At 33.0% G+C, this 25,230-nt stretch overlaps 3 protein-coding genes across 8 annotated transcripts; 1 reads left to right on the top strand and 2 right to left on the bottom strand.

Moving 5' to 3' along the window:
* Nucleotides 1-5,286: 5,286 nt before the first annotated feature.
* Nucleotides 5,287-14,498, bottom strand: LOC105764469 (uncharacterized). Of its 3 annotated transcripts, XM_052625659.1 has the most exons (11): nucleotides 14,155-14,498; nucleotides 13,956-14,050; nucleotides 13,766-13,863; nucleotides 13,627-13,676; nucleotides 13,296-13,391; nucleotides 8,315-8,404; nucleotides 7,199-7,291; nucleotides 6,883-6,975; nucleotides 6,637-6,732; nucleotides 5,830-5,895; nucleotides 5,287-5,645 (listed from the first exon to the last, which is right to left on the bottom strand). In XM_052625659.1, the coding sequence occupies exons 1-11, from the start codon at nucleotides 14,341-14,343 to the stop codon at nucleotides 5,475-5,477; spliced, it is 1,137 nt and encodes a 378-aa protein (XP_052481619.1). In that variant the 5' UTR covers nucleotides 14,344-14,498; the 3' UTR covers nucleotides 5,287-5,474. The 3 variants fall into 3 exon arrangements, with proteins under 3 accessions (XP_052481619.1, XP_012438511.1, XP_052481620.1); XM_012583057.2 differs by lacking the exon at nucleotides 7,199-7,291 and having other exon boundaries at nucleotides 14,155-14,408; XM_052625660.1 differs by lacking the exons at nucleotides 7,199-7,291; nucleotides 8,315-8,404.
* Nucleotides 14,499-16,987: 2,489 nt separating this feature from the next.
* Nucleotides 16,988-19,960, top strand: LOC105762220 (uncharacterized). Its single transcript, XM_052625836.1, is given in 9 exon segments — nucleotides 16,988-17,823; nucleotides 18,069-18,136; nucleotides 18,230-18,289; nucleotides 18,383-18,416; nucleotides 18,419-18,531; nucleotides 18,881-19,027; nucleotides 19,124-19,335; nucleotides 19,418-19,526; nucleotides 19,597-19,960. Coding segments are annotated over 9 exon segments (909 nt in total). The 5' UTR covers nucleotides 16,988-17,705; the 3' UTR covers nucleotides 19,645-19,960.
* Nucleotides 19,961-20,396: 436 nt separating this feature from the next.
* LOC105764468 (protein root UVB sensitive 3) lies at nucleotides 20,397-25,070 on the bottom strand. 4 transcript variants are annotated; one of them, XR_008191631.1, is made up of 15 exons: nucleotides 24,805-25,069; nucleotides 24,675-24,732; nucleotides 24,421-24,480; nucleotides 24,285-24,323; nucleotides 24,135-24,197; nucleotides 23,922-23,978; nucleotides 23,757-23,820; nucleotides 23,464-23,547; nucleotides 23,131-23,213; nucleotides 22,900-23,029; nucleotides 22,614-22,706; nucleotides 21,901-22,039; nucleotides 21,354-21,394; nucleotides 21,075-21,257; nucleotides 20,397-20,819 (listed from the first exon to the last, which is right to left on the bottom strand). XR_008191631.1 is itself a non-coding variant. In XM_012583055.2 (15 exons), exons 1-15 carry the CDS (start codon nucleotides 24,921-24,923, stop codon nucleotides 20,730-20,732), a joined length of 1,308 nt encoding a protein of 435 aa, XP_012438509.1. In that variant the 5' UTR covers nucleotides 24,924-25,064; the 3' UTR covers nucleotides 20,397-20,729. The 4 variants fall into 4 exon arrangements, 1 of the variants encoding a protein (XP_012438509.1); XM_012583055.2 differs by having other exon boundaries at nucleotides 21,075-21,262; nucleotides 24,805-25,064; XR_008191632.1 differs by lacking the exon at nucleotides 20,397-20,819 and having other exon boundaries at nucleotides 21,155-21,262; nucleotides 21,901-22,022; nucleotides 24,805-25,070.
* Nucleotides 25,071-25,230: the final 160 nt, after the last annotated feature.

Here is a 25,230-nt window from a genome sequence, read left to right as displayed (position 1 = left end):
ATATTTTAATTACCCGAGCTTATATGAACTTTCTTATTAGTCTAGTAATAAAATTAGTTTTCTTGTGATAGCCCGAAATAGGGCCTAATCGGAATAGTGATTTCGTAACCACAAATCCGAAGTGAAATAGTTTAATTTTATAAAGTTTTATTAATTTTCGATTGATTGAAATATTGTGTGAAAATATGGGTAGGAAATTTTAATGATTTAGTGCCTAATTGAATTTTTAGGACTAAATTGAGAAAATGCAAAGTGTGTCTAATTAGTGATTAAATGACTTAATTGAATTATTGCATGAAATTGGAAGTATTTATGTGGAAATTAGACCATAAATTAGTGATATGGACACAAAAGAGTAATTCTAGAAAAATATCTAAGTAATGGGTCAAGGGCATTTTTGTCCAATTTGAGAAAAAGACAAATTAAAGTGAAAATAAGTGTCAATCTTCTTCAAAATCAGACGTTTGCTGCCAAAAAAATTCATGTCACCATAGCTAGGGTTCTTGATTTTTCTAAGCTCAATTGTAAGTGATTTCTTGCCCCGTTTTTAATTATTTTCGTATTTTTATGCTTATTGAAGCTTGAATTTCATGTTTCTACCATTTAATTTAAATGAAATTAAAGTTTAAAAATTGACTCATTCATGATATAATTGTAAATTGATTAGTGATGTTAGATAATGAATGTTTGAAGTGTTAATTACAAGTTTTACTAGATGAATTTCAATGAAAATGTTGAAAAATGACTAAATTGTGAAAGATGGTAAAGTGTGCATGAAGTTGTGATTTTGTGAAATTGGGGGATGTTATGAGCATGAAATATGATTTAGTGAAGTTTGAAATTTAAGAATTTAGTGAATTTTATTTTTACGAGCTTTGGGACAAAAGTGGAATTTTTGAGAAGTTATGGGAAAAAATGTAAGTTCGTCAAAATATTGTGTATGAGTTGTATTTGAATGGAATATTGATAAAATGCATTAAATTGTGTTAATATAGATCAAGAAAGAAGAAATAGTGTAAGTGATCGGGGAAAAGAGAAGGTTATATCGACTAATTTACAAAAATAGTCGTTTTGCATCCGAGGTAAGTTACGTGTAAATAATAGTTATATTTTTATAAATTGTGAATTATATTTGATATGTGAATTAATATTGAATGTGGAAGGAAAATTGTTCATGAATTATTCAAGTGATAAAGTGTTGAAAATAAAGTGTTAAGTGTAAATTCCGGTTGAACTTAGGAATAGAAGTGGATACAAGTGACATGTCACTAGATATCGATGTTACTGATGTTACAGTGAGTCCGGGTCTTGGGTGATCTAGCATGTGTTGCGACACGATAGCTTGTGTGAGCGGGCCGTGGACATTTCTAGTGTTATTGATCAGTGGTAGCTTCGGCTACATTTCAGTGGTAGCTTCGGCTACATATCAGTGTGGCACTTATGTGCTAAATCTCTACGTATCTGTGTATATTCCGAGTGTTCAACGGGATTAATAATGAGTTAAAGTGAATATGAAATGAAGTGTGTATGCAGGTACAATTGAAAGAATTGAGCATATGTGATAAATGTTAAGTGTGAAAATGTATATGCAAGTGAATTGGTAAGATTATGCATGTGTAAGTGATTGAAATTGCTAAGAAATGTTTTGATTAGTTATATGTTAAAAGTGTTAATTATTAAATGAGTAATTATTGTTTACATGTAACCTACTAAGCTATTTGTACCTCACACATTTTCTCCTTTCCTTTGTTTTATAGTGATTTAAGCTTGCTCGAATTGGGGATTGTCGGAACTCGTATCACACTATCATAACCATCTCGGTATTATGTATTTTTCAGAATGTTTAAAACTATGGCATGTATAGAGTCTTAATCATTTTGAGTATGTTCATATGATATGGCTAAGATTAGCTATTGAAATGGTTAGTAAAGATTATGTTTTGGTGTTATATATGTGTAAATGGTAGTTAATACAAAGAAGCAGTTTCTTTGACAGAAGCAGTGACGTGAATGTGAAAAATCACCATAAATAGTAGAAATGGAATTAGAGAGTGAATGATACATATAATTAAATCTTATCAAGTCTATTTTTACATAAAAGAAACGGTGTAGGAAAAGAAATTTTATATTTTGAGATAATTGAATTTTAGTGTGACAGGGTCAGAATGGTTTTGAAGTCCCTGTTCTGACTTTAGAAAATCATTATAAATTTCACAGAAAGAATTATAGGTCATAATTTATATGTCTAGATTTCTTAGTGAGTCTATTTTCAAAATAAATAAATGATAACCTTATATGAATTCTGTACAATGAGATAATTGATTTTTAGTGCCAAGAGGTCAGAACTGTCAAGTAGTGAAACAGATGAGACTTTAATGAATAAACTGTACTAATTGGCTAAACCAAAAATTCTAAAAATTTTATGGTAAGAAGGTATATGTGTCTAGTTTCAGGGAAAATTTACGTATTTAAATTTTGAGTTTTGTAACTCAATATATAATTAAATTAGTGACAGTCGCGCATGTGAATAGTTTTGTTGTGAACAGTGAATTTAATTTTAAAAGCAAATTTTTATGCTCCGAATTGGTAAGTTAAGTTGGATAACATCTCGTACTCGATTCCGGCGATGGTCTCAGGTAAGGGGTGTTACATTTCTAATGTTTACACATTCTATTAATTTGATCATAATAAATATACCAACAAATTTATCCCTCAATGTTTACAAAATTTGTCATTTTAGTTCTAATTCAAAAAAATTCAATAAATTTGGTCCTCAATATTTATAAAAATTGTCAATTTAGTCCTAACTCTAAAAATTAAAAAATATTTTTTTGAAAAAAAAATATTTTTAACCCTTTAGCAAAACTTACCAAATAAAAATTTAATAAAACACTATAATCAACTCGTAAATATTAATAAATAATATTTATGGAATCACTCGTTGAAATTGTAGCCCCAGAACTACTGTTTTCGATACCATTGAAAAAGGGGTTATTACGGTTCGAGCCAAGTTGCAACGATTTACGCAACAAGGGACTATTCAAGAATTTAGTGAACTAATGCTCTAAATTTTTTACTTAGCGAAAAAAGAGACATTTTTCTCCTTTATGGATGGACTGAGACCTTAGGCCAAGCTCGAGTTACAACAAAGAGGGATCTAAGGTTTGGCCAAAGTCATGACAACAATTAAGTCCTTGATTGAGCTTGGTACAAAAATGAACAAGTTTGAGCCTTTCAAACTCAAAAAGAAGAGCAATGGTGGGGAGATTAAGAAGGACAACCTAAAGATGAAAACGGAAATCACAAATAGAGAAGTGGAAGTCCAACAAACAGTTAGAGAAAAAGAAAAATCAGGAGCTAGTGAAATGCTTCTTATATGAGGGTCCACACAAGATGTAAGATTGTCTAGAGCGAGCCAAACTGACCATCAATAAAGAAGACGTGTAGCCAAAGAGTAAAGCTTTAAAGTTTGGTTCCATGATACTCAATTCTACAAAGGCAAAAAAAAGGGTCAAAAGCAGAAAGGGTTGATGTTCATAGACATTGACATCATAGACAAAAGAGTTCTCCAATTGATATAGGAGCATCAGACTCGTTCATATTCGAGAAAGCTACCAATAAACTTGATCTTATAGTTTCCAATACAACTGGATTAGTCAAGATTGTCCTACCTATGGATGTCGCATAGGAAGTTGAGTTGCAAATCGGAGACTGAAAAGGCAAGGAAAATATTGAGGTAATCCATTTAGACAATTATGTAGGGATCTAGTGCCTTAGTATAATTTTTCGTCATAATGTACTTGTAATTAGACCTGATCATGGGTCGAGCCACCCGCCCAAGCTCGAAGGCCCACCCGAAAAGTGGGAGGGTTTGAGCAAAAAATATAGGCTCAAAAAATGGGCTTGGACAAAAAATAAAATCCGTTTTATAAATGGGTCAAGCCTCGGGTAGGATTTTTTGGCTTGGGCCCCAGCCTGAATAAGCTTAAACTTTTTTTCCATGTTGTTTTGCTATCATTTGCTATTATATTGCTACTATTTTGTTGTTATTATTTGAATATTGTATAACTCTTATTTTATTGTTAATTTTGCTACTATTTTAGAGACATTTATTTGTTAAGTTGCAACTATCTTAGTGTTATTTAAGTATAATTTTTTTAAAGTATTTTCAATTTATTAGGAAACATTTATTTTAATGTTTTTAGTTATTTGATATATTATATTTTTTAAAATTTGTTTTTATATAAAAAATAATTTAAAAAAAATTAATACGGGCAGGTCGGGTCGAGCTCGGGTTTATAATTTTTAATTTGGGTCGGGCTTGGGCAAGATTTTAAGTCCATTTTCTGGGTCAGGCCTAGAAAACAGTTTTAAAATTTTACTTCGGCCTAACCTCATCCATGATCAAGTCTACTTGTAATTTTTTGAACAAATTTGTTTAATAAATTTTTGCCATATACATTAATATCATTTGTATTTGTCCTCAACGACTTTTACATGCAAAGCACAATGAACGAGCAAATATTGGCTAAAGAGTAACCCATTATCAATCTTTAGTACAAGATGTTATTTAACTTACTCATAAAATTGGAACATTATTCCTATACATAATTACTCTCCCCCACTAAGATTTTCTCCTTAAAAGCTTAACTACAAACTTGACAAATAAAATAATATGTTTACAATAATTTCACTAAAATAAGTTCCTCACGATGAACAAAATAAATATTCCCAATATTGTACATAAAATAATGAACAAACTTATTTCAAATAGATACAAATTAATTTATCGAAAGTATAACCGATGTGACTCTCCGTCTCCACAATTTCACTCAAACAGGTTCAATGTGGAATGAACCAACAAAGATCTTCTAGAAGTAATCTTTTTAGAAAAATAAATCTCTTCAAATAAGAAAACTCGATCACATTAAAAATCTTCATAGAATCCTTAGCATAATTTTCTCAATGATTCAACTCAATAAAGTGTTCCTAAAAACGGTTGTGTGGCAAAAAACAATGTCAAAACATTAGTAAGCAAATTGTAACTTCTTATAATTTAATGACTAAAATGAAAACATTAAAAAGTCAGTGAGCAAATTAAAAAGTTGTCTTTATGATTATTCTGTTACTGTTTAACAGTTGGGTGACAAAAAACAATATTGAAAATTTTGGTGAGTAAATTGTAACTTTTTTATAATTTGATGAATAATATAAAAGTTTAGTAATAATTGGATGGCATAACGGTGAAATTTGTCCTTTTTATTTTAAACTGAGCCTAAATTGCGAGTTTCAAGGAAAACTCCATATTATTTGCTTTGGGTTTAAAACAACAGTTTGTAACATGAATGAAATGACGCTATGGCAGTAAATTTCGGCACAAAAAAGAAGTGGAAACGAAGATAATCATCGTGATCAACACACCTATGATGAAAGCTATATAATATATGCCGCGTCTTTAATTTCAGTCATGCACGATTAATACACAACTTCTTCAGTAGGGGCCAACTGGGCCTTTTTCTGGCAGCTGTGATTCTGCATAAATTCCAAGATTAATCTGGCAGCAGAATCTGGCTTTTCTACATGAGGAAGATGACCGCAATCGGGTATTTGGCGAATATTTGAATTCGGCAGCTCAAAGTGCAGTCTCTGCAATATGCAATTCAATAAGTTAATTTTCACTTTTGCTACTGGATCAGCTCAAAGTTTCAGTAAATTAACACCGGAACTTCAATTCGTATATCATTATTGTTATTATTTGTCAATCATGTCCGAGAGCCACTTTATGGTAGTATTCTGATGCCTGTATGGAGCAAAAGTTTGAGTTGCTAACCACTGCTAGCTTGTTGCTAATAATCTGGTCATCCTCACCCCATATGATAAGTGTCTTCTGCATCACCTGTACAACAAATTTTGCAAGTTGTATGAAAATTTACACATTTTATTGCATTTATTTTGTGATAGAAGGCATACAAATATCTGCTCACAATACTCCATATGAAGAAAAGTCCTTTTTTATTTTTAAGTTTTTCAAATGCATGTAAGAATGTATAGGACCTTGAGATGCATCCAACACATCTATGTTACTCAGACACGGTGTTTGTGCCAGACTCGGGAATTTCATTGAGAAAAAGAAAACCATGCATTTAAAGAATTCTTGGAGACTCATAACCCAATACCTGTATTTAAACTATGCGCCAAAGAAATGAAGAGTAGGAGTAATATAACAATACACAACAAGGAGAATCAATGCACAGCAAGAATGGCATGGTGTATTTCCCTAGAATAATTTTCCATTCATCAAAATGAATTCCCTCCTTTTATAAGATAAAATTAACTTGTCCAAATGCTACAATATGTTTTAATTTTGCTCAGGATTTTTTCCTTTAATTATATATTAAAGTATTTTCTGAAGTACTGTTAGTCTAAAGATAACAAGACAAAGTGGAATTTAGCACAGTTTGAAATCAAGGTCATATTTCATGTCAGCAACTCAAGGTTCCCTCTTGGAAATGAGTTGAAAATTTTATCAAAATAAAAATTAATTGAAACAATAAAGCTGAAATTAATATTAACTGTCAGTAGTCATACTACTCAGACTCAAGTGTGAGGGTCATGAGAACTTCAAAGTCGGACAAACCTGATCTATCTGTCGGCTAACATTGTAACCACCGCTGATCATAAAACTCACAGTTGCATCCTCCCACCAAGGATATAGGCAATGCAGTTTACCAATCTGTACAGGGGTACAAGAACAGAATGGCTATTAGATACCCACTTCAACCTGCAATACTGAAAAATGTACTGGCTTCCGGGAATACACAATAATTAATCTGATAACTATTGGATTACTTTTCTTAGCATCATTTTAGTGAAGAAAACTTACATTAACCCAGTCTAAGCCGGTGTCAAATGACACACCCTTGAATGCCAAAAAAGTTGTATATAAGCGTAGCGGGAAGCTCTTCAATATAGATACCTAATTCACAAAAAAGTCTATGGTTATAACACTGATATGTGAGAAAACCTACGGAACTATGATGATCCTGCTGTTCATTTTGCTTGATGCATCTGTTTTCAATCCACATTTGAACATGAATATGGACATATATATACATGACAATCCAAGGACCCTCCAAATACATGAAAAACTTGAAAAATATTGACCATGTGTTCAATACATATCCATATCTAACACTCACATTGGAGTCTGAGGAACATAGATTTAACAAGCCGACCCCCTTCTCAAAAAGGGAAAAAGAAAAAGTACCCAACATGTGCTGGTAAGCATTAAACTGTGATGCCAATATCAAAGCCATGCAATTAGCTAACAAAAGAGAGTATGAGAAAACACAAGTAAAACTAGACTTATTTGTAGATGTTGAGATGCATCAGCGACCATTGAATCAAAATTGGAAATGCCAACAAAAATTAAGGTGGAAAAAGTTAGGAAAAATGAGATGAAGTCATTTAACATGTCTGCTTATTATTTCCCAAATAACAGAGGTAGGTAGTTAATGAAAACCATGGGGTATGCCTCACATTTATCATTTACCGAAAAAGAGGTAAAACAAAGGTGACGTCGTGACGAAACCCCAAACGAACGTGGCGGTGACGTCATGACGAGCATGCATGGGACATCATGGCGATTTCTCCAAGTTATGCAGCCGCGTTTTAGACTTTAAGCAGGATTGCTTCTCCCAATTGGAATCCGATTATTCCAAGAATATTTTAATATGATTATAACTCTAATCTAAGTTTATTGTATCTCTATTTTGTTACACCAATCAACAAAAGTTTTTCTTTTGAAGGCGACAAGATGTAGTCGCATATGAATTTTAGTGAGAGTTTCGTGGTAACTATGGAGAGAATTTTGTTCCAAAGTTAGGGTTTTGTTTTTGGGGTTTCTTCATATTGTACCATCATTTGTTTACTCATTTAATGAAAAGTCGAAACCTACTTTGCCCGTGGTTTTTATCCTCTTCGGTAGAGTTTTCCACGTAAAATATTTGCGTGGCCAAATTTTCTTTTCTCTTTTTCTTTCTTGTTCGTTGTTTATACGAGTCAATCCTCAACAAAAACCTTTTGTTATTTTTACCAAAAAGGAGAAAATTCAGTCAAAAAGAAGCCAGAATGATCAAAAAAGAAAAATCTAGAACAATTTAGTTGAGAAGAAAGAAAAACGACTGTTCATAACACACAAGGTTGTCCTGAAAGATTTCAGGTGGAGAATATAAATGAGACAAATAACTATAAACATTAGGGATTTCCATAACCATTGAGATTCAAGGCTTTTATGAGTAGTTAAAAAGACTAACCCCAGCATAGGCTACTGCTCGAGGTAACTTTGCTAGGTTTCCTGTACCTTCCGCATATACACTTGCATCGATCAAAACAAGATTTTCAACCTAAACAAAGAAGTAACTGCGTGTCATGAGCTACATGAAGCATTATGGCATTTATTAGTAGAATCAATACCAAAATATAACTCTATGTTAGAATTAAGTGACCCGAATCCTTATTTAAATGAAATACATTGGTAAAATAAAATAAAAGTAAAATCCATATAGAACTACACTTCTTTTATTTTATTTTAGAATAAAGTTTTTTAAACCTTATTAAGCTCCATCTATTTGTTATTGATTAGAATAAGGTGTTTCAATCTTACTACACTCCTATTAAAATATGGTTTTACAAGCTTATAAATAGACATAGCCTACTCCTCTTGTAATAATTTGAATTCGACATAGTGAATTATCTTCTCCTCTGCCCGTGGTTTTTTTCCCGAAAGGGTTTTCACATAAAATCTGTGTGTTCTTTATTTATCTCTCTTTTTCTTTGCAATACATTGTCATTACCGACGTTCTATTTTTAACAAATTGGTATAAGAGCTTCTGGGTTGTTCATCTTAATCACGGTAATGGCGTCTTTGAAGTATGAAATTCCACTATTGGATTGCAACACCAAATTTGCGTTGCGACAGATAAAGATGCAGGCAGTTCCTGCACAGATGGACTTAGAGGAAGCACTGCTAGGGGTAGATAAGATGCCTTCGACATTGACGGAGGAGGAGAAGAAGCGCAATGATAGAAAGGCATTAACACAGTTACATATGCATTTGTCTAACGAAATTTTACAGGATGTGATGAAGGAGAAGACTACCACTGGATTATGGAAGAGGCTAGAACAAATATGTATGTCGAAAACTTTAATAGTATTCAAAAAAATTATCTCAAACTTGGAGGCCATGGAGGTTCAGTATGATAAGGAAGATCTAGGGTTGATTCGACTTTATTCGTTGCATTCGTCTTATGATTCTTTGACAGTTGATGAGGTTTATGATTCTTTGACCTCGTATGATAAGATGAAACATCTTATGGTTAAAATCGACTCTCAAGGAGAGGGTCTCATTGTTCGTAAGAGACAAGATCAGAATATTGATGATGATTGTGGAAGGACACAGGAACGGAATCCTCGCGATAAATCTAAGGGTAGATTGAAGTCTTCAAATAGAGGTAAAACTTGTAACTTCTGCAAGAAGAAAGGGCATATTAAATCTGAGTGCTATAAGCTACAGAATAAGATCAAAAGGGAGGTTGCGAATCAAAAGGGAAAACAACCAGAAAATTCTGGTGAAGCTGATATTGTAGAAGACTATAGTGATGGTGAATTTCTAGTCGCTTCTGTCAATTCTAAAGTGAGCGAGGAGTGAATCCTTTATTCAGGCTCACCTTTCACATAAGTCTCAATTGAGATTGGTTTACAACTTAAGAAACAATGTCTGAAGGTGTTGTTTTGATAAGAAATAATACTTTGTGTAAAATCGCAAGTGTTAGAATAATTAAAGTTAAGATGTTTGATGGAGTTGTCAGAACAATTAGTGACATACGACATGTTCCAGAATTGAAAAGAAATTTAATTTTGTTGAGTACTCTTAATTCAACAGGGTACAAATACACAACTGAAAGTGGGGTTTTGAATATTTTCAAAGGTTCCCTCGTTGTGATGAAAGGGCAAATAAAGACTACCAAATTATATGTTTTGCAGGGTTCTACTATTACTGGTGATGCAGTTGTCGCTTTCTTTTCCTTGTCAGATGATGATATTACTAAATTTTGGCATATGCGCTTAGGGAAAAATATGGTAGAGTTAAGCAAAAATGACTTCTTGATAGGTAAGGAATTTACAAACTGAAGTTCTGTAAGCATTTCATTTTTGGGAAGCAAAAGAGAGTTCAATTCACCAGAAGAATCCATAACACGAAGGGAATGTTGGAGTATATTCATTCTGATCTGTAGGGGCCATTCATTCTGATCTGTAGGGGCCATCCAGAGTGCCTTCGAAAGGTGGAGCTAATTACATTCTAACTTTTATTGATGATTTTTCAGAAAAGTTTGGGCATTCTTCCTAAAGCAGAAAAGTGATATGTTTTCCGCATTTAAGTCTTGAAAAACTATGATTGGAAAACAGACGAGAAAATAAATAAAATATCTCCGCACAGATAATGGCTTAGAGTTCTGTTCTGATGAGTTTAATAATCTGTGCAAGTCAGAAGGGATCATGAGACACTTGACAGTTTGTCATACTCTATAGCAAAACGGCATTGCAGAACGAATGAACAAAACGATAATGGAGAAAGTTCGATGTATGTTGTCAAATGTCAACTTACCAAAGTTGTTTTGGGCCGAAGCAGCCTCTACTACATTTTTTTTGATCAACCAATCTCCATTCGTTGCCACTGAGAAAAAAAACTCCACAAGAGGTATGGTCTGGTAATCCTGCTGAATATTCTGATTTAAAGATTTTTGGGTGTTCTGCATATGCTCATATTGATAATGAAAAATTGGAACCGAGATCCATTAAATGTGTTTTTCTTGGTTATAAAACTGGTGTAAAAGGGTATAAGTTATGGTGTCCTGAAAATAGAAAAGTTGTGATTAGTAGAGATGTTTTTTTATGAAACTGCTATGCTACCTAACTTATCTCTTAAAGGCTCTTTCAATAAAGAAAATCAAAAGCAGATGGAACATCAGATAATCCAGAATCTACAATAGATCGACTCCTCAAGCCAGTACAAAAATTTAGAATAGAGTTGCTTCTTCACCACAATACTTTATCGCCAAAAACAGAACTAGAAGATAAATTAAACCTTCAAAGAAGTATGTCAAGGCTGATCTAGTTGCTTATGTTTTAAATGTGGTTGAAGATATAGATGCAAACCAAGAGTCATCTAATTATTCTAAGGCGGTTAGCTGTGAAGACTCAAAAAAGTGGATGTTTGGTATGCAAAAGGAGATGAAAGCACTCTATAAAAACAAAACATAGGATATTGTGAAACTTCTTAAAGGTAAAAAGGTTGTTCATTGTAAATGGGTGTTTAAAAAAAAGAGAGGACTCCAGGAGTTGAAAAACCTAGATATAAAACAAGGCTTGTTGCAAAGGGTTACAGTCAAATTCCAAGAGTGGAATTCACAGATGTGTTCTCCCAAGTTGTGAAGTATAGTTTGATTCGAGTTTTGCTTGGTATTGTGGCCATGCATGATTTGGAGCTTGAGCAGTTAGATGTAAAAACTGTATTTTTGCATAGAGAACTTGAGGAGGATATTTACATGCAACAACCAGAGGGTTTTACAGTCTCAGAAAAAAAGACTATGTTTGCTTACTAAAAAAGTCTCTTTACGGTTTGAAACAGTCACCAAGACTGTGGTACAAGAAGTTTGATTCCTTTATGACTTCTCATGATTTTAAAAGAAATAACTTTTACAGTTGTATTTACTTTAAAAAAAACAGTGATGGTTCTTTTGTGTATCTACTCCTTTATGTTGATGACATATTGATAGCATCGAAAGATAAATGAGAGATAAGAAAGGTCAAAGCCCAACTAAGTGAAGAATTTGAGATGAAAGATTTAGGACCAGCAAAGAAGATACTTGGTATGGAGATTTTCAGAGATAGAAAAGCAAGTAAATTGTACCTAAGTCAGAAGGGGTACATTGAGAAAGTTCTTTACAGGTTCAATATGCAGAGTGCTAAGCCTGTTAGTACTCCTTTAGCAGCCCATTTCAAACTTTCATCGACTTTGTCTCCACAATCAGATGATGAGATTGAGTACATGTCACCTGTTCCATACTCTAGTGCAGTGGGATCTCTCATGCATGCTATGGTTTGTTCACATCCAGATTTATCATATGCAGTCAGTGCAGTTAGCAAATACATAGCGAATCTCGGTAAAGAACATTGGAAAGCAGTTCAGTGGATTTTAAGATACTTACAAGTACTACTGATGTTTGCTTACAGTTTGGAAGAACTAGAGATGAAGTCATTGGGTATGTTGATGCTGATTTTGCTGGAGACCTTGATAGAAGAAAATCTCTTACAAGTTATGTCTTTACAATCGAATATTGTGCAATTAGTTGGAAAACCGCTTTGCAAACTATAATTGCTTTGTTTACCACTGAAGCTGAGTACATAACGATTACTGAGGCTTGTAAAGAAGCTATTTGGTTGAATGGACTCTTTAGTAAATTCAATGAAGACCTTAAAATCAATACAGTATTTTGTGACATTCAGAGTTTCATCTTCCTTACAAAAGATCAAATGATTCATGAGAGCACAAAACACATTGATGCTCGGTATCATTTTGTTCGTGATATTATTACTCGTGGTGATATTGTTGTAAGCAAAATTAGTACTCATGAAAATCTTACAGATATGATGACTAAGTTACTTCCTATAACCAAAGTTTGAGCATTGCTTAGACTTGATTAGTGTTCATTGTTGAAGTTAAACTCTTAAGGGGTTTTATGGAAGAGGTGGAGAACTTGTTTGTTGAGAGTTCGCGATGAAGAACTTGTTTATTGAGAATTTTTGTTAAGGTGGAGATTGTTAGAATTAAGTGACCCGAATCTTTATTTAAATAAAATACATTGATAAAATAAAAGAAAAGTCAAATCCATATAGAACTACACTTCTTTTATTTTATTTTAGAATAAGCTCCATCTATTTGATATTGATTAGAATAATGTGTTTCAATCTTCCTACACTCTTATTAGAATATGGTTTTACAAGCCTATAAATAGACATAGTAATCATTCAAATTCGACATAGTGAATTCTCTTCTCCACGGTCCGTGGTTTTTTTTTCTGAAAAGGTTTTCACGTAAAATTTGTGTGTTCTTTATTTATCTCTCTCTTTTTCTTTGCAATACATTTTCATTACCGACATTCTATTTTTAACACTCTACTATTCAACTAGTCTAATGGAGAAAAAATCATATTCCAAATTGTCTAAGATGCTTACAGCTTCCGGGTGGTTGACTGCAAAATCAACTGCAACAGCAGCGCCCAAACTTGGCCCGACCAATGTCATTGGCCTTTTGATGTATGACTTCCACAGCTGTAAATAAGAGATAGCCAGTTTAATCTCAACATAATGAAACACGAGGAAGTTGGACTCAGGGCAACCACCTGCTATATGCTAAAACTTGCCTCGGTGCCAATATGTTCAACCACTCTCATCAATCTGATTTCGATTTAACACTCTTATATAAGGTTACCCCATTTTTACAGTCTCACTGCTTAAATCATACGCCATTCTATGAATTGAAAATTGTAGAGATAAGAAGATTTACCTGATAGAAATGCTCACGCTTAGATGCTACATCACATGACTTGATTCTTTCTAGAAATGAACATACAAGTAAATAAATAAAAAGGATCTAAAACTGAGGAACATACCATAAGTTGTTTGACACACAAAGCAAAACAAACCTAAATTAGAGAAACCCCAACCAAGAATGTCAATAGCCCAAGTTTCCAAACCAGCCTCCTCAAGCAATGGAAATGTGTATCTCCATTCTAAACAAGAACTGGACAATGAAGAAAGCATAATCATACAAATAGCTAAAATGGGTCATCATTTCTAACGTGTTTAGTTAGAAAATAATATATATAAAAAGACCTGTCAAAGCTATGAAGGAGAACCACTGGATTTTGGTTGCTCTGAATCAATGGCTTCACGCAACTACTCATAATGCTTTTTTCTGAGAAGCTAACCTGAAATGTTAATAAGAAAATTAATAGCCCATTATAAGTCAAATAATGACTGAAAAAAAACCATATATAAGTCTAAAGAAGAAGATGAGGAAGAGAGTGTTCACATTTACGGGCAGTCTTTCGATTCGGGTGGCGAGTTTTCGGGCAAATGGGTCTTTGATTTCTTCCATTTGTTTTGGTAGAAAGGAAGGGAACTTATAATCCGCCGCCGCCGAAATTGAGAATCGGCGCCGTTGGGTTTTGCATTCCGGGAATAATGTTAGAGCGGAGCTGGCGGAGGTGAGGGTGAGCATTTTTCGCCACCCTCGAATGGAGTTAGCAACGCACGGATACTCCCTCGATGAAGTGAGTGGTCGAGCATGCTTATTACTGATACTAACCGACAAACCGCGCAATCTGGACTTTTGTAATGGAACTTTCGCCTTACGCGAGCTGATGGCGCGTGTCGTAACATTTCTCCTCTTACAAGTTACAAGTTAAAATCGAATTGGCTCGGCAAATGCAGGGAGGAACACATCCCGCGCAAAAATGAAGTAAATTTAAAATTTATCGTGTAAAAAGGAATTTACATTTTCTTCAGAAGGAAAAAAGAGACTGCATGATAAAAGTTGTTATGTTTTTAGAATTCAACTTATGCTCAAACCATTATGTAACTCATTAACAAATATCATTAATATTTATAAAATTTTAAAAATAATAATAATAATTCAACCATCGATTTAATTAGTTTGTAATTCAACCGATCGATATTATTTTTCAAGTTAATATCTCGACTTATTTTTATCCAACTGTCTAATCCGATTCAAACTCATTGATTTATATTTTAATAAAGTACATTAATATAAAAATTTTAGGGTTAGAATCAACTTGTGTTGTTTAGTGTCACACTATACACTCTAACTTTTAGCCGTAATGATTTTCATTCTATAACGTTTTTAAGAGGTATTTTAGGTTCACTTCAAAATTAAATGATAAAACTTTGATGGTGTGAAATCTTGCACAAATTAGGTATTATCTTATTTGGATATCGTTATGTTAAAAATAAGCTACCTTTAAAGTATTTTTTAAATTTAAAGGGAAGTTCCGTTTGGATTAAAGAAAAGAGAAATTCCGTTTGGGTTAAAGAAAAGTGATCGTTTTTGTTTGAAAGCACTAAAGAAAAAGTATTTAGTTGAAAATTTAAAAATAATTTTAGAAACGAAAATGAAAGGTGAAAATCAAAAACAATAAAATGTTATTTTATAATAGGTAATATAGACACGTACATAAGTTATATACAAACTTTTGATTTATAACTTTTATAAGCAAATATATTATAACACTTTTATGATACGTAAATTACTTTTTATAATATATTTTTGCCATAATTTTAGAATTTTTTAAGATTTAAATAATAATTTTTTATATAAATTTTGTCACAATTATCCCAAACACACATTGACAAATAAGCAATTATGAAAGCTGTTTTCTTAAGTTTTGTCAGGAGTCGTGTTAATTGTTGCTGATGCTGAAAAGATGCTTCTAAAGCAACTCCTGGTTTTAGCTGGGTTGGGCCGATGTTCACGGTCCACTTATTTTGTTTATGGACTTTTTAGTTTGTATTCGGTTGTGGTTTTTTCTCTTTAATATAATAAAACTCAGCCGTTTAATCTCAAAAAGTAATATATAAGTGTTTGGAAAGTCATACGGTAATTAGATTTGGATATAATTAACCGTGTAATTATTACAATTAAGTTTTTTAATTACACTCAATTCAGTGAGACCCACTAATTACAATAATTACCTGAACATATTACATTTATACTTACAAGCGCTACACTTAAATCAATTACTAAATAATTTTCTAAACATTAAAAATATTTTATAAAATTAATAAATTGAAAATAAGGATTTTAACCTTAAATCTAATTAATGAATAGGCCTGTTTCAAGTCAATATAAATTCAAAATATTTTCTCAACAAATTTTAAACATCAAAATTTTTATCCTAGTTCCTATCTATAAAAGTGTAAAAAAAAATATTTCTCATAAATTAATTTTAAATAAATATAGAAATATTTTTAAAAATCAAAGCCTTTAAGCAACTTTTAAAGTCTCTAAAAAGCAAGTGCATGATACTATGGCCATTTGAGAAGCTAGTGCACGACATGGTTTGAACCATGACATTTAGCATATACAGGATTCATCCATGGTATTACTTGAGTTAACTAAAAAGTTTGGGTTTAAATCAATTTATGTTCTTTAATATCTACGTGTTATCGTTTTTAATGGTTAGAATTCCGACACTTAAAATGCTTCAAGACATGCCTTACACTCTTTTTATGGAATAAAATTTTTAAATCAACGACATTCAAATAAAATAGTACTTTTATGTTATCAATATAATATGCTCTAATAAATATAAAATGTAATTACATATTTTAAATAAAATATATTAATTACTTATTATTTAGTGCGATTCAAAGTTAATGGTATATATTAATTAAAATATATTTTATTTATTTATTAAAAATTATAATTTTTTAAAAATATTATAATTGGAAAAGTAAAAATAATATAATATGTATTTTTAAATTTTTAAGATTTTGATAGTTTATAGTATAATTAATTTTAATTTAATGAAGAATAAAATAAAATAGATATAAATATTTACTTTTAATTTAACGTGGAAGATTGAAGATGATATTTAATTATATATTTGTTACGGAAAATAGAAAGTTTGGTTCTACGGCTAACAAACGAATCAATCAGTCACCAGTTCTCCTAATACGGTGTTCTTAAAGCTCCAACCTTGGATCCATCCAACACCACCTTCCATGTGTGAAACATCAACCATCCCCATTCATCTCATATATAGACTTATTTTATTTAGAAATATAAAGAACAAAAAGAGAAGAAAAAAAAAGTGTTATACACTAACCGCCATGGATCGTCCAGAGCAAAATAGAACCGCTGCCAGACAGCCACCTCAAAATGGCGATTTTTTTCCAATCATCATGATTGCATTTGCTTTCCTCTTTATCGCCTCCATAGTAAACCTCTTTTCTCTCTCCGCATTCTGTAATATACACTCTTATATCTCACTAATGCTTTTGATTGCGTCTTGCTTCTCCGCGCTTTCTTCATTCTTTATCTTTATTATTATTATTACTGCTCTTCCATTTGTTTCAATAAGTTCGAATGTTTTTCGTTTGGGTGATGATTTGAATTCTTTTGTTTGTATGTCAAGCAACTCTTATTGGATTGAACTTATTTCTGATTAGCATTCAGAAATCTTGAAATTGAAAGTCGTTTAACGTAAATTTATAATATCCCTCGTATCACTTCACATTTTTAAGCTATTTTATCTTCGGCATTGAATTGTTTTCAAAACCCCGCGCAAATTGGCCTAGATCTTTAATTATTGCTCCTTTTTTTTACACTCCTCAAAAACATGGTTGCTTAACATTCTCTTCTTCAAAGTTGGTGAGAATTGACTCGAATTTGTTTGATTTATTTTTGAGAATCAGTATAAGTTTATATGGAAGTCAGCAAGTTCCTTAGGCTCTTCAGCTGGAGAATTCTTGCCTCTTAAGATTTTAGAAACCTCAAATGAACGTGCAAAAACCACTTTAGCACTGAAATCATGAGGGGGTAATAATGATATTTTTCGGGTAATGATTCCGTCATCTTCGAATACTAGAAATACCTTATCCATTTTGCATCAAGTCCCAGAAGGTCATGTTGGTGTGTATTGGAGGGGTGGAGCTCTTCTAAAGACGATACCAGAGCCAGGTCAGACTAAAGTCTTCTATTTTTTTTTATTCATAATAGCTCTTACTGGTCTGTCTTATTCGGATTTTGGTGTGGGTGCTGGTTACTTTTATGTTTCATTTTTTTTTATTGTTTCATGTATTTGAAAATTACTTGGCGGATTATATCCCTACATTCATATTTATATAAAAATGTGTCAGACATAACTGTTTCAAAATAAGTTAGAGTGACATAGCTTCAGCCTCCTTAGAATTTACTATCTTCAGGATTCCATTTGAAGATGCCTCTGATAACCCAGTATGAGCCTGTTCTAGTTACACTTCAAACAGATCTGGTAACTTTCTTTCCCCCAAATTGTGAACACTGTGCATCATTTGGCCTTCATTATAATGTCCTATTTCATTTTATTTTCATTTAAAAAAATTAGGTGAGGGATATTCCATGTGGTACTAAAGGGGGTATGATGATCAACTTTGAGAAGATAGAGGCAAGGCTTAAACTACTCTGAATTCGTATTGTAATTGGAGTTCAAGGTGACCTTTGTTTCCCTCGTTGATACTTGAATTACATCTGTTTTAAGGTTGTCAATCGGCTACGAAAACAACATGTATATGAAACTATGGTGTGCATTATGACAACACATGGATTTATGACAAGATTCATCATGAAATCAATCAGTTTTGCAGCTCTCATACACTTCAACAAGTTTATATAGAAGTGTTTGATCAGGTAAGAAAAATGCAACTGAACCACACTCTTTAAGGCTATGGTTGCCAGTTCGTTCTAAGTTAGTCGAATTCTGGTGTCAGTTTCGGATACAAGTATGTGTCTGACAAGGCATGTTTATTTTTTAATTATTGTTATTGTTGTTTTTAAGCAAGGTTGTGTATTTGGAGAATCCTTGGAGGACTATACCCTCATTGCTCATACCCTCGTCTAAAAATGTTCCTTTATGGTGCCAAACATAGTTAAGTGGGAGCAACATGGACGAAGTCTATTTAAACTAAAATGGCATTTTCTTTAATACATTGACTCAATTTAAGGTATCATGAAAATAAATCATATATATTTCGTTTAGATTGATGAAAAGATGAAAGAGGCTCTTCAGGGTGATTGCACACGCTCTGCACCAGGCATTGAAATTCTTAGTGTGCGTGTTAAAAAGTCGACAATACCTGAAAGCATTAGAAGAAATTATGAACAAATGGAAGAAAAACGCACCAAGGTACTTTTGTAAACTTCTATGGCCACATAAGAGTCTGTTTTGCTTACCCAGTTTTCCCTTTTTAAGTTCATATCGAACTATAATGTTATTCTTCAGGTTTTAGTATCAATTGAGAGACAAAAAGTGGCTGAGAAAGAGGCAGAGACCCAGAAGATGGCTGTTAGTGAAGCTGAGAAAACTGCGAACGTTAGCAAGATCCTGATGGAACAGAAGCGGATGGAGAAGGAGAGTTCCAGGAGGCAGCAGGAAATCGAGAATCAAATGTACATTGCTCGTCAGAAGAGTCTAGGAGATTCAGATTTTTACCGGTGAAGTCATCGTTAACTTTTATTGTGTCCAACTTACAATGAAAGTAGAGGTGTTTGATGTCTCTTCTTTCTCCATTTTTAGTGAAATGAAAGAAGCTGAAGCGAACAGGTTGAAGCTGACCCCCGAGTTTCTTGAGCTCAAATTTAACGAAGCCATTGCTGATAACACAAAAATTTTCTTTGGAGACAAGGTTTTATTCTTTCTTAGTTCATCCCTTTGCCTTTCACCATAAAACCCTGGCTCATACATTTCTTCTGCAGGTACCTAATATGGTTGTGGATCATAAAATGCTTGAAGTTTTCCAATAGTTGCTTTGAAGTGAAATGTCAATACAACTTATAAACAACAAAAAGAAAGTTCAAATGGACCTTTTTCTTGATGAAATTTTGGGGAAAGACTTGATTTTGCACTTGTTCATAATAGTTATAATTAAGGGTAAACTACAAAAATAGTCACTTTTGTTTGCCTCAGGTTACATTTTAGTCACTTATATTTGAAATGTTACGTTTTAGTCACTTATGTTATTATTTTGTTACGAAGTGATCACTCTTCCGTTAAATTCTGTTATCTCACTAACGGTAATCCTACGTGGCAGTCCAACTAGATTTTAAGTGTCAACTTAGATTTCCTAATGGGATGAACAGTTTTTTAATTAAGATAAGTTGGCACTTAAAATCTAGTTGGACTGCCACGTAGGATTACCGTTAGTGAGATAACAGAACTTAACGGAAGAGTGATCACTTCGTAACAAAATAATAACATAAGTGACTAAAACGTAATATTTTAAACATAAGTGACTAAAATGTAACCTGATGTAAACAAAAGTGACTATTTTTGTAGTTTACCCTATAATTAATTTGGGTTGGAATTAGTTTATTCTTCAATAAACAGATCACTTGAATTGCAAAAGTAAAAGTGCTTTTGTATGATGCAGTTTTCTGCATACTCAAAATGAATGATAATTATAATTAATTTGGGTTGGAATTAGTTTATTCTTTAGTAAACGGATCACTTGAATTTGCAAAAGTAACAGTGCTTTTGTATCATAAAGCTTTCTGCATACTCAAAATGAATGATAATAATTCAGTAAATAAAACAAATGTTCCAAATAAATGGTTAAAACTTTGTCAAATATAAAATTCTTAAAGAAAAATAATTATGACTTTTTTTAGTCTCTAACTCATACACATCGACTCCCTGTTGTTGGATCTGAAATTCCAAATTTTTCTTTGCCGATTCCATCTCGGACATGAGCTCAGTTTAAACCAGGTTGTCTGATTTGCACCATTGAAGCAGTGAATAAGAAATTGAATTTCCTTTTTTCTTTTTTGCTGTAATTTACTCTAATAGGTAGCCATTTGACATGTTTGCTGTAATATAAACTAAAGTGGTTTTAGTCAGTTTTTTCACCCAATGACCAGTGTGCTTTCCATATGATTGAGTGAGAGAGAAGCCTTCCAGCTTTCCACCCTGCTAACTTTAGCTGCAAAAAGAAAAGAAGAGTTGATGCATCTTCAGTGAGAAATAGAAGCTACGTTGAGGATATGATATTCCAAAGATATTTCAAGTACATGTAAAAACTGGAAAAAGTTAAAAATATTCATGTCAGACACATCCGAGTCTGAGTAACATAGGATGTATTGCATATTACCAAGTATTGCTTATCATTTCATTTTTGCAAAGTCAACCAACTTCGATCCAGATAAGTTTTTCCTTGGAAAATTTTCATAGAGATTACCTTCTGAACAAAGCTTTCGTAGTGCTTATCCATCCATGATTGGCACTCCAAATGTAGAGATTTTTGTTCAACCGTAAGATTGACCATAACAAGTGCGTGAATATACGACTTCAAGATATCTTCAGCTGTCGAATCTTTGTGCACGACAACACTGACCGTTCCCTTTCTCTCCACCAGTAAATACTTTGCTAGAGTAACAATATAGCTAGAATTAGCAACAATATCGATAAAAGGGCTGTACCACATACATAGAGTACATTCAATGTGTAAAAGATCAACCTTCATTGTAAAATGATCCAGCTGAAGTCAGAAAGTTGGCCCTGTTTGAGATATCATTACACTAGTCAGTTCAATACAGTTCATGTTACCATATGCGATGCATGTCAAAATAACAAAGCAGTCCGTATACTATTGTCAAAAGTGCAATTTAGTCCCTATATTATAAAAACCGAGTAATAGTATCCTTATGCGTTTGATATTGGTGCAAAAGAGAAAACTAGATAACAGTGCTGAACACTGTACAAAATAATAATGTGGATTCTTAGAATCTAAAAGTAGAAACCTGTGGATACAACTAAAGCAACAAAAGAGTTTCTTCTACTAAAAACATACGCTTTGTCAGATTTTAGAAGTCTGTGTCAACATTTAGACTGTTTTTCATTAATATTATTATCAACTTTAGTTGTTTACACAAATACTAGATGTGCAATGATTAAATACTCAGTTACTATTGAAGCACTATCAAAATATTAGAGACTATCGAAAGACTGCAGATGCTGTAGCCAACCATTGTTGCATGTGATCAATATAAACTTAAAATACTCACATTTCAGAGTGATCAAGAGTGGAGACCCTTAAGCCTAGTTTTACATTGGTGTGCAGGGGCTTAGCACTCTTTGACAACCTTAAAGTGGTCCATAAGGGCAAAACATGCTCCATGGTTGAAACCTGTTTAGGAGAGAGAACTGAAAAGGTATTTGGGAATGGGGATTAACATCTGCTTTTAAAAAAATGATGCCACATGATATCATTTTGAAAATATGCGGGAAAAAAGAGAAAACAGTTCATATTGAGCTTATAGAAGGAATCGGATTGTATGTGTTCCTACTAAATAGCCCACAGACATTGTTACCAGTCAAATTTGTGCAAGTTGATTAACTTGGATGATATCATGAATAGTTTTCGCAATTTATGGTGCTTATGTAGAGTAAATTGGTTTTGTCAGAAAGAAAATCACATAGAATTAACTTAAAAGTTAAGTTGGCCAGACCCTCCAATTTTCTTTAAGTACTTGTACTTGAAGACCGTATCCAACACATATCTAAATATGGGTATGTGAATATAACATTTCATGAACCTTCCAAATACATGTAAATACTCGGGAAAAAATGAATATACTCATGTCAAACACACACCCAAGTCTAGGTAACATAACCTAAGACAATGACAAGACAACTTTTGGGAACAGTAAAATCCAGGGCCACTATTCAATAAAAATTGGCCTCAGGGGGATAATAGCGACAGATTGTGGTTATTTACCTTGGCCAGATTCTATGAAATGTTGTAGAAGAATCGAACTCCTCTCAAAGTTCAGTGAGTCTAAAGTGAGGCACCTGACAGCTTTGTAATTTGCTATGCATAGGTGAAAAGGAAATCATCAATTAATTAAGGGATTAGGGAAAATAAAATAAAAGATAAGCCATAATAACATAAAAATCTGGAAAAAGATGCCCTAGTTTTGATTTACTATGGAGTACAAAGACAATATGTTTTAATATGTCTGACGATAAGATAGGTTACAGGAGTTTATGTCAACCAAACTTACCATACATATGGAACATTGTCAGAGAGAGAAAAGAAAACCAAATAGCGACTGGGTTTCCGGTAGTAATGCGAGCAAGAAGCATTCCCAATGCCATGCCAATCATTGTTGCCATTGTCTCTTGGCTTCCTTCCTACCAATATGGTGAAAAAAAAAAACTCAGTACTCAAGCTATACGTTTACAACATAGGCTCTTGCCATTGTCATCCAAACATCAGAATCATTTCAAGGTACCTTGGCAGCTATATCCGCAGCATTATTTTGGAGGGCGAAATGCTGTGTCAGAGCAGCTCTGGTAGCTCCACTGGCAACACTGGCTGCATAGGGAAATCATGTAGGAAAACACATAATTAGAAGTTGAAATTGAGTCGCATCCAACAAAAATTGCTTTACTTTTACACAATAACAAGAAGCTTCACTGGTAATAATGTAACTACCACAAAAACCAAACGTGTCCCATAGAAATTGCTTTATGCAATGTTTAAATGGCTCAACAGAACCGATAAATAACATGTCTCTGCAGACCTGGTGGTTATATTCTTAGTTGTGAGGAATTTAGAAACTTACTGAATGATCTTGACAAGCTCCCTAAGCAAACAATGAAAATAAAAGCTGAAGGGAACAAAGGGGAAAGAAGATCCATCAACATTCCTGAAATAAAACATGGAAGTCCTAGTTGTTATTTACAGTTAAGAAATTTAGGAGATAATAAAATCACTAATACTCTCTGAACCCAAAGATGTGCATGTATTTGCAACCATGCAAACCCATACACGGAAGGGGCAGAGAGAAATATTGAAGATCAGCAGTCAATTCTTTTGGACTCCAATGCAATTTCTCTAAAAGAAACATTGACATACCTAAATCATTCATGAGATCTGCGACCAAACGCCACATTTTTGCATTACTATCAAGATTTGATCCCTAATGAAAAAGCATTATGGTGTTAGACTCTCAACATGAGCTTGAAAATATGGTTTTGGTAAATAAGAAAAAGGCAATCAATGAAATCTCAATGAGCAAACCTGATAAAGTGTGAATAATATGCCTCCAAGCATTCCCGTTAGATCTCTCAAGAACCACTACAAGAATTACAATAACCATAATATCAAAAGGCCTGAACTCACTTCAACAATAACGCATTAGGACTCACTCCATAAATGTCCAAACTATCACAGCTCAGGTAAAATAATACAATGAAGATTTATACAAAACAGCAAATTGGATGTTAATTCTACCTGAAAAGTTGCACCTATAATAGTTGCGGATTTCTCACCAACTCCAATAGCACTCAAAAGAGCCTGAGAAATAAGTTAAAAGTAAGCAACAAACATAGACAAAAATCATCGCTCATGAGTAGTTCAATATCAATTGAACTTGACCCTTACTTGTGTAGAAAGCATTGTTCTTATATATGTTGAAAGTCCCTACAAATGTAATGTAAACCAAAACAATAGAAACTTTAGCCATTAAGTATTACTAATTTAAGTAGTCCATAACTGTTCATCATTTTTTTTTTCATACCTGCAAAGAGTCCCATACTTGGAAAGGGACATAATCTGGAGTCACACTGCCTGGGAAACCCTGCAATCAAGCTGACTTTCATGACTTGAAACGAAAACCCATATTACTCGGAATCATCTCCGGGATTTTGGGTATCCAAAAATAAAAGAATTTGTAAAAGAAAAACAGATTGTTCATCAAGTTTTCATTAGACTAAAAACCCAGCAAACAAAATTCGATTTTGAATGGAAACAAACAGGAAGAGAGGAACTTGCCTCGGGAACGAAGGCATCGAGGAATCGTCTCCAAACATGGTTGAAACCATTAACTGATCTGCTTCAGCCAAATAAAAACTTGGGTGAGCGAGAAAGAGAAAAGCAACGAGATGAAAAGTGAAGGCTTAACCTTTGGATTTGTAGAGAAGGGGAGAAAGTGATAGTGGCGGTTTTGAAAAGCTTGGTAGAAGAAGATCCATTCCATTCTTCAATTATGAGAGGGTGCTTTGTCATCTTTGAAGCTTCCATCCACCATTCCTCAACTTCTCAAACATAAATAAATAAAAGTAGAAGTGAAGTTAGTGATCCTATTCCTATTCCGGCTCAGATTCTTCTGACTTCCAAAACTAATGTACTTCCTGTTAAACTAGAGTTCCAGGTCAATAAAAACATGGTCGTTGACCCCTTTTTTTAATATGAATAATAAGTTTTATTTTCTCTCTCTCTTTTTTTTTTCATATGAATAATAAGTTAATTTTTTAAAATAAAGAAAGAAAAACAATTTTTTAAGAAAAAAAATATAAAACTGGAAAGATCTAATTAAAATCTAGTCCTT

The sequence above is a fragment of the Gossypium raimondii genome, chromosome 12 (genome assembly GCF_025698545.1).
Source record: "Gossypium raimondii isolate GPD5lz chromosome 12, ASM2569854v1, whole genome shotgun sequence".
NCBI lineage: Eukaryota > Viridiplantae > Streptophyta > Magnoliopsida > Malvales > Malvaceae > Gossypium > Gossypium raimondii.
The sequence above is the reverse complement of the archived record's forward strand: the minus strand, read 5'-3'. Positions and strand labels throughout refer to the sequence as shown.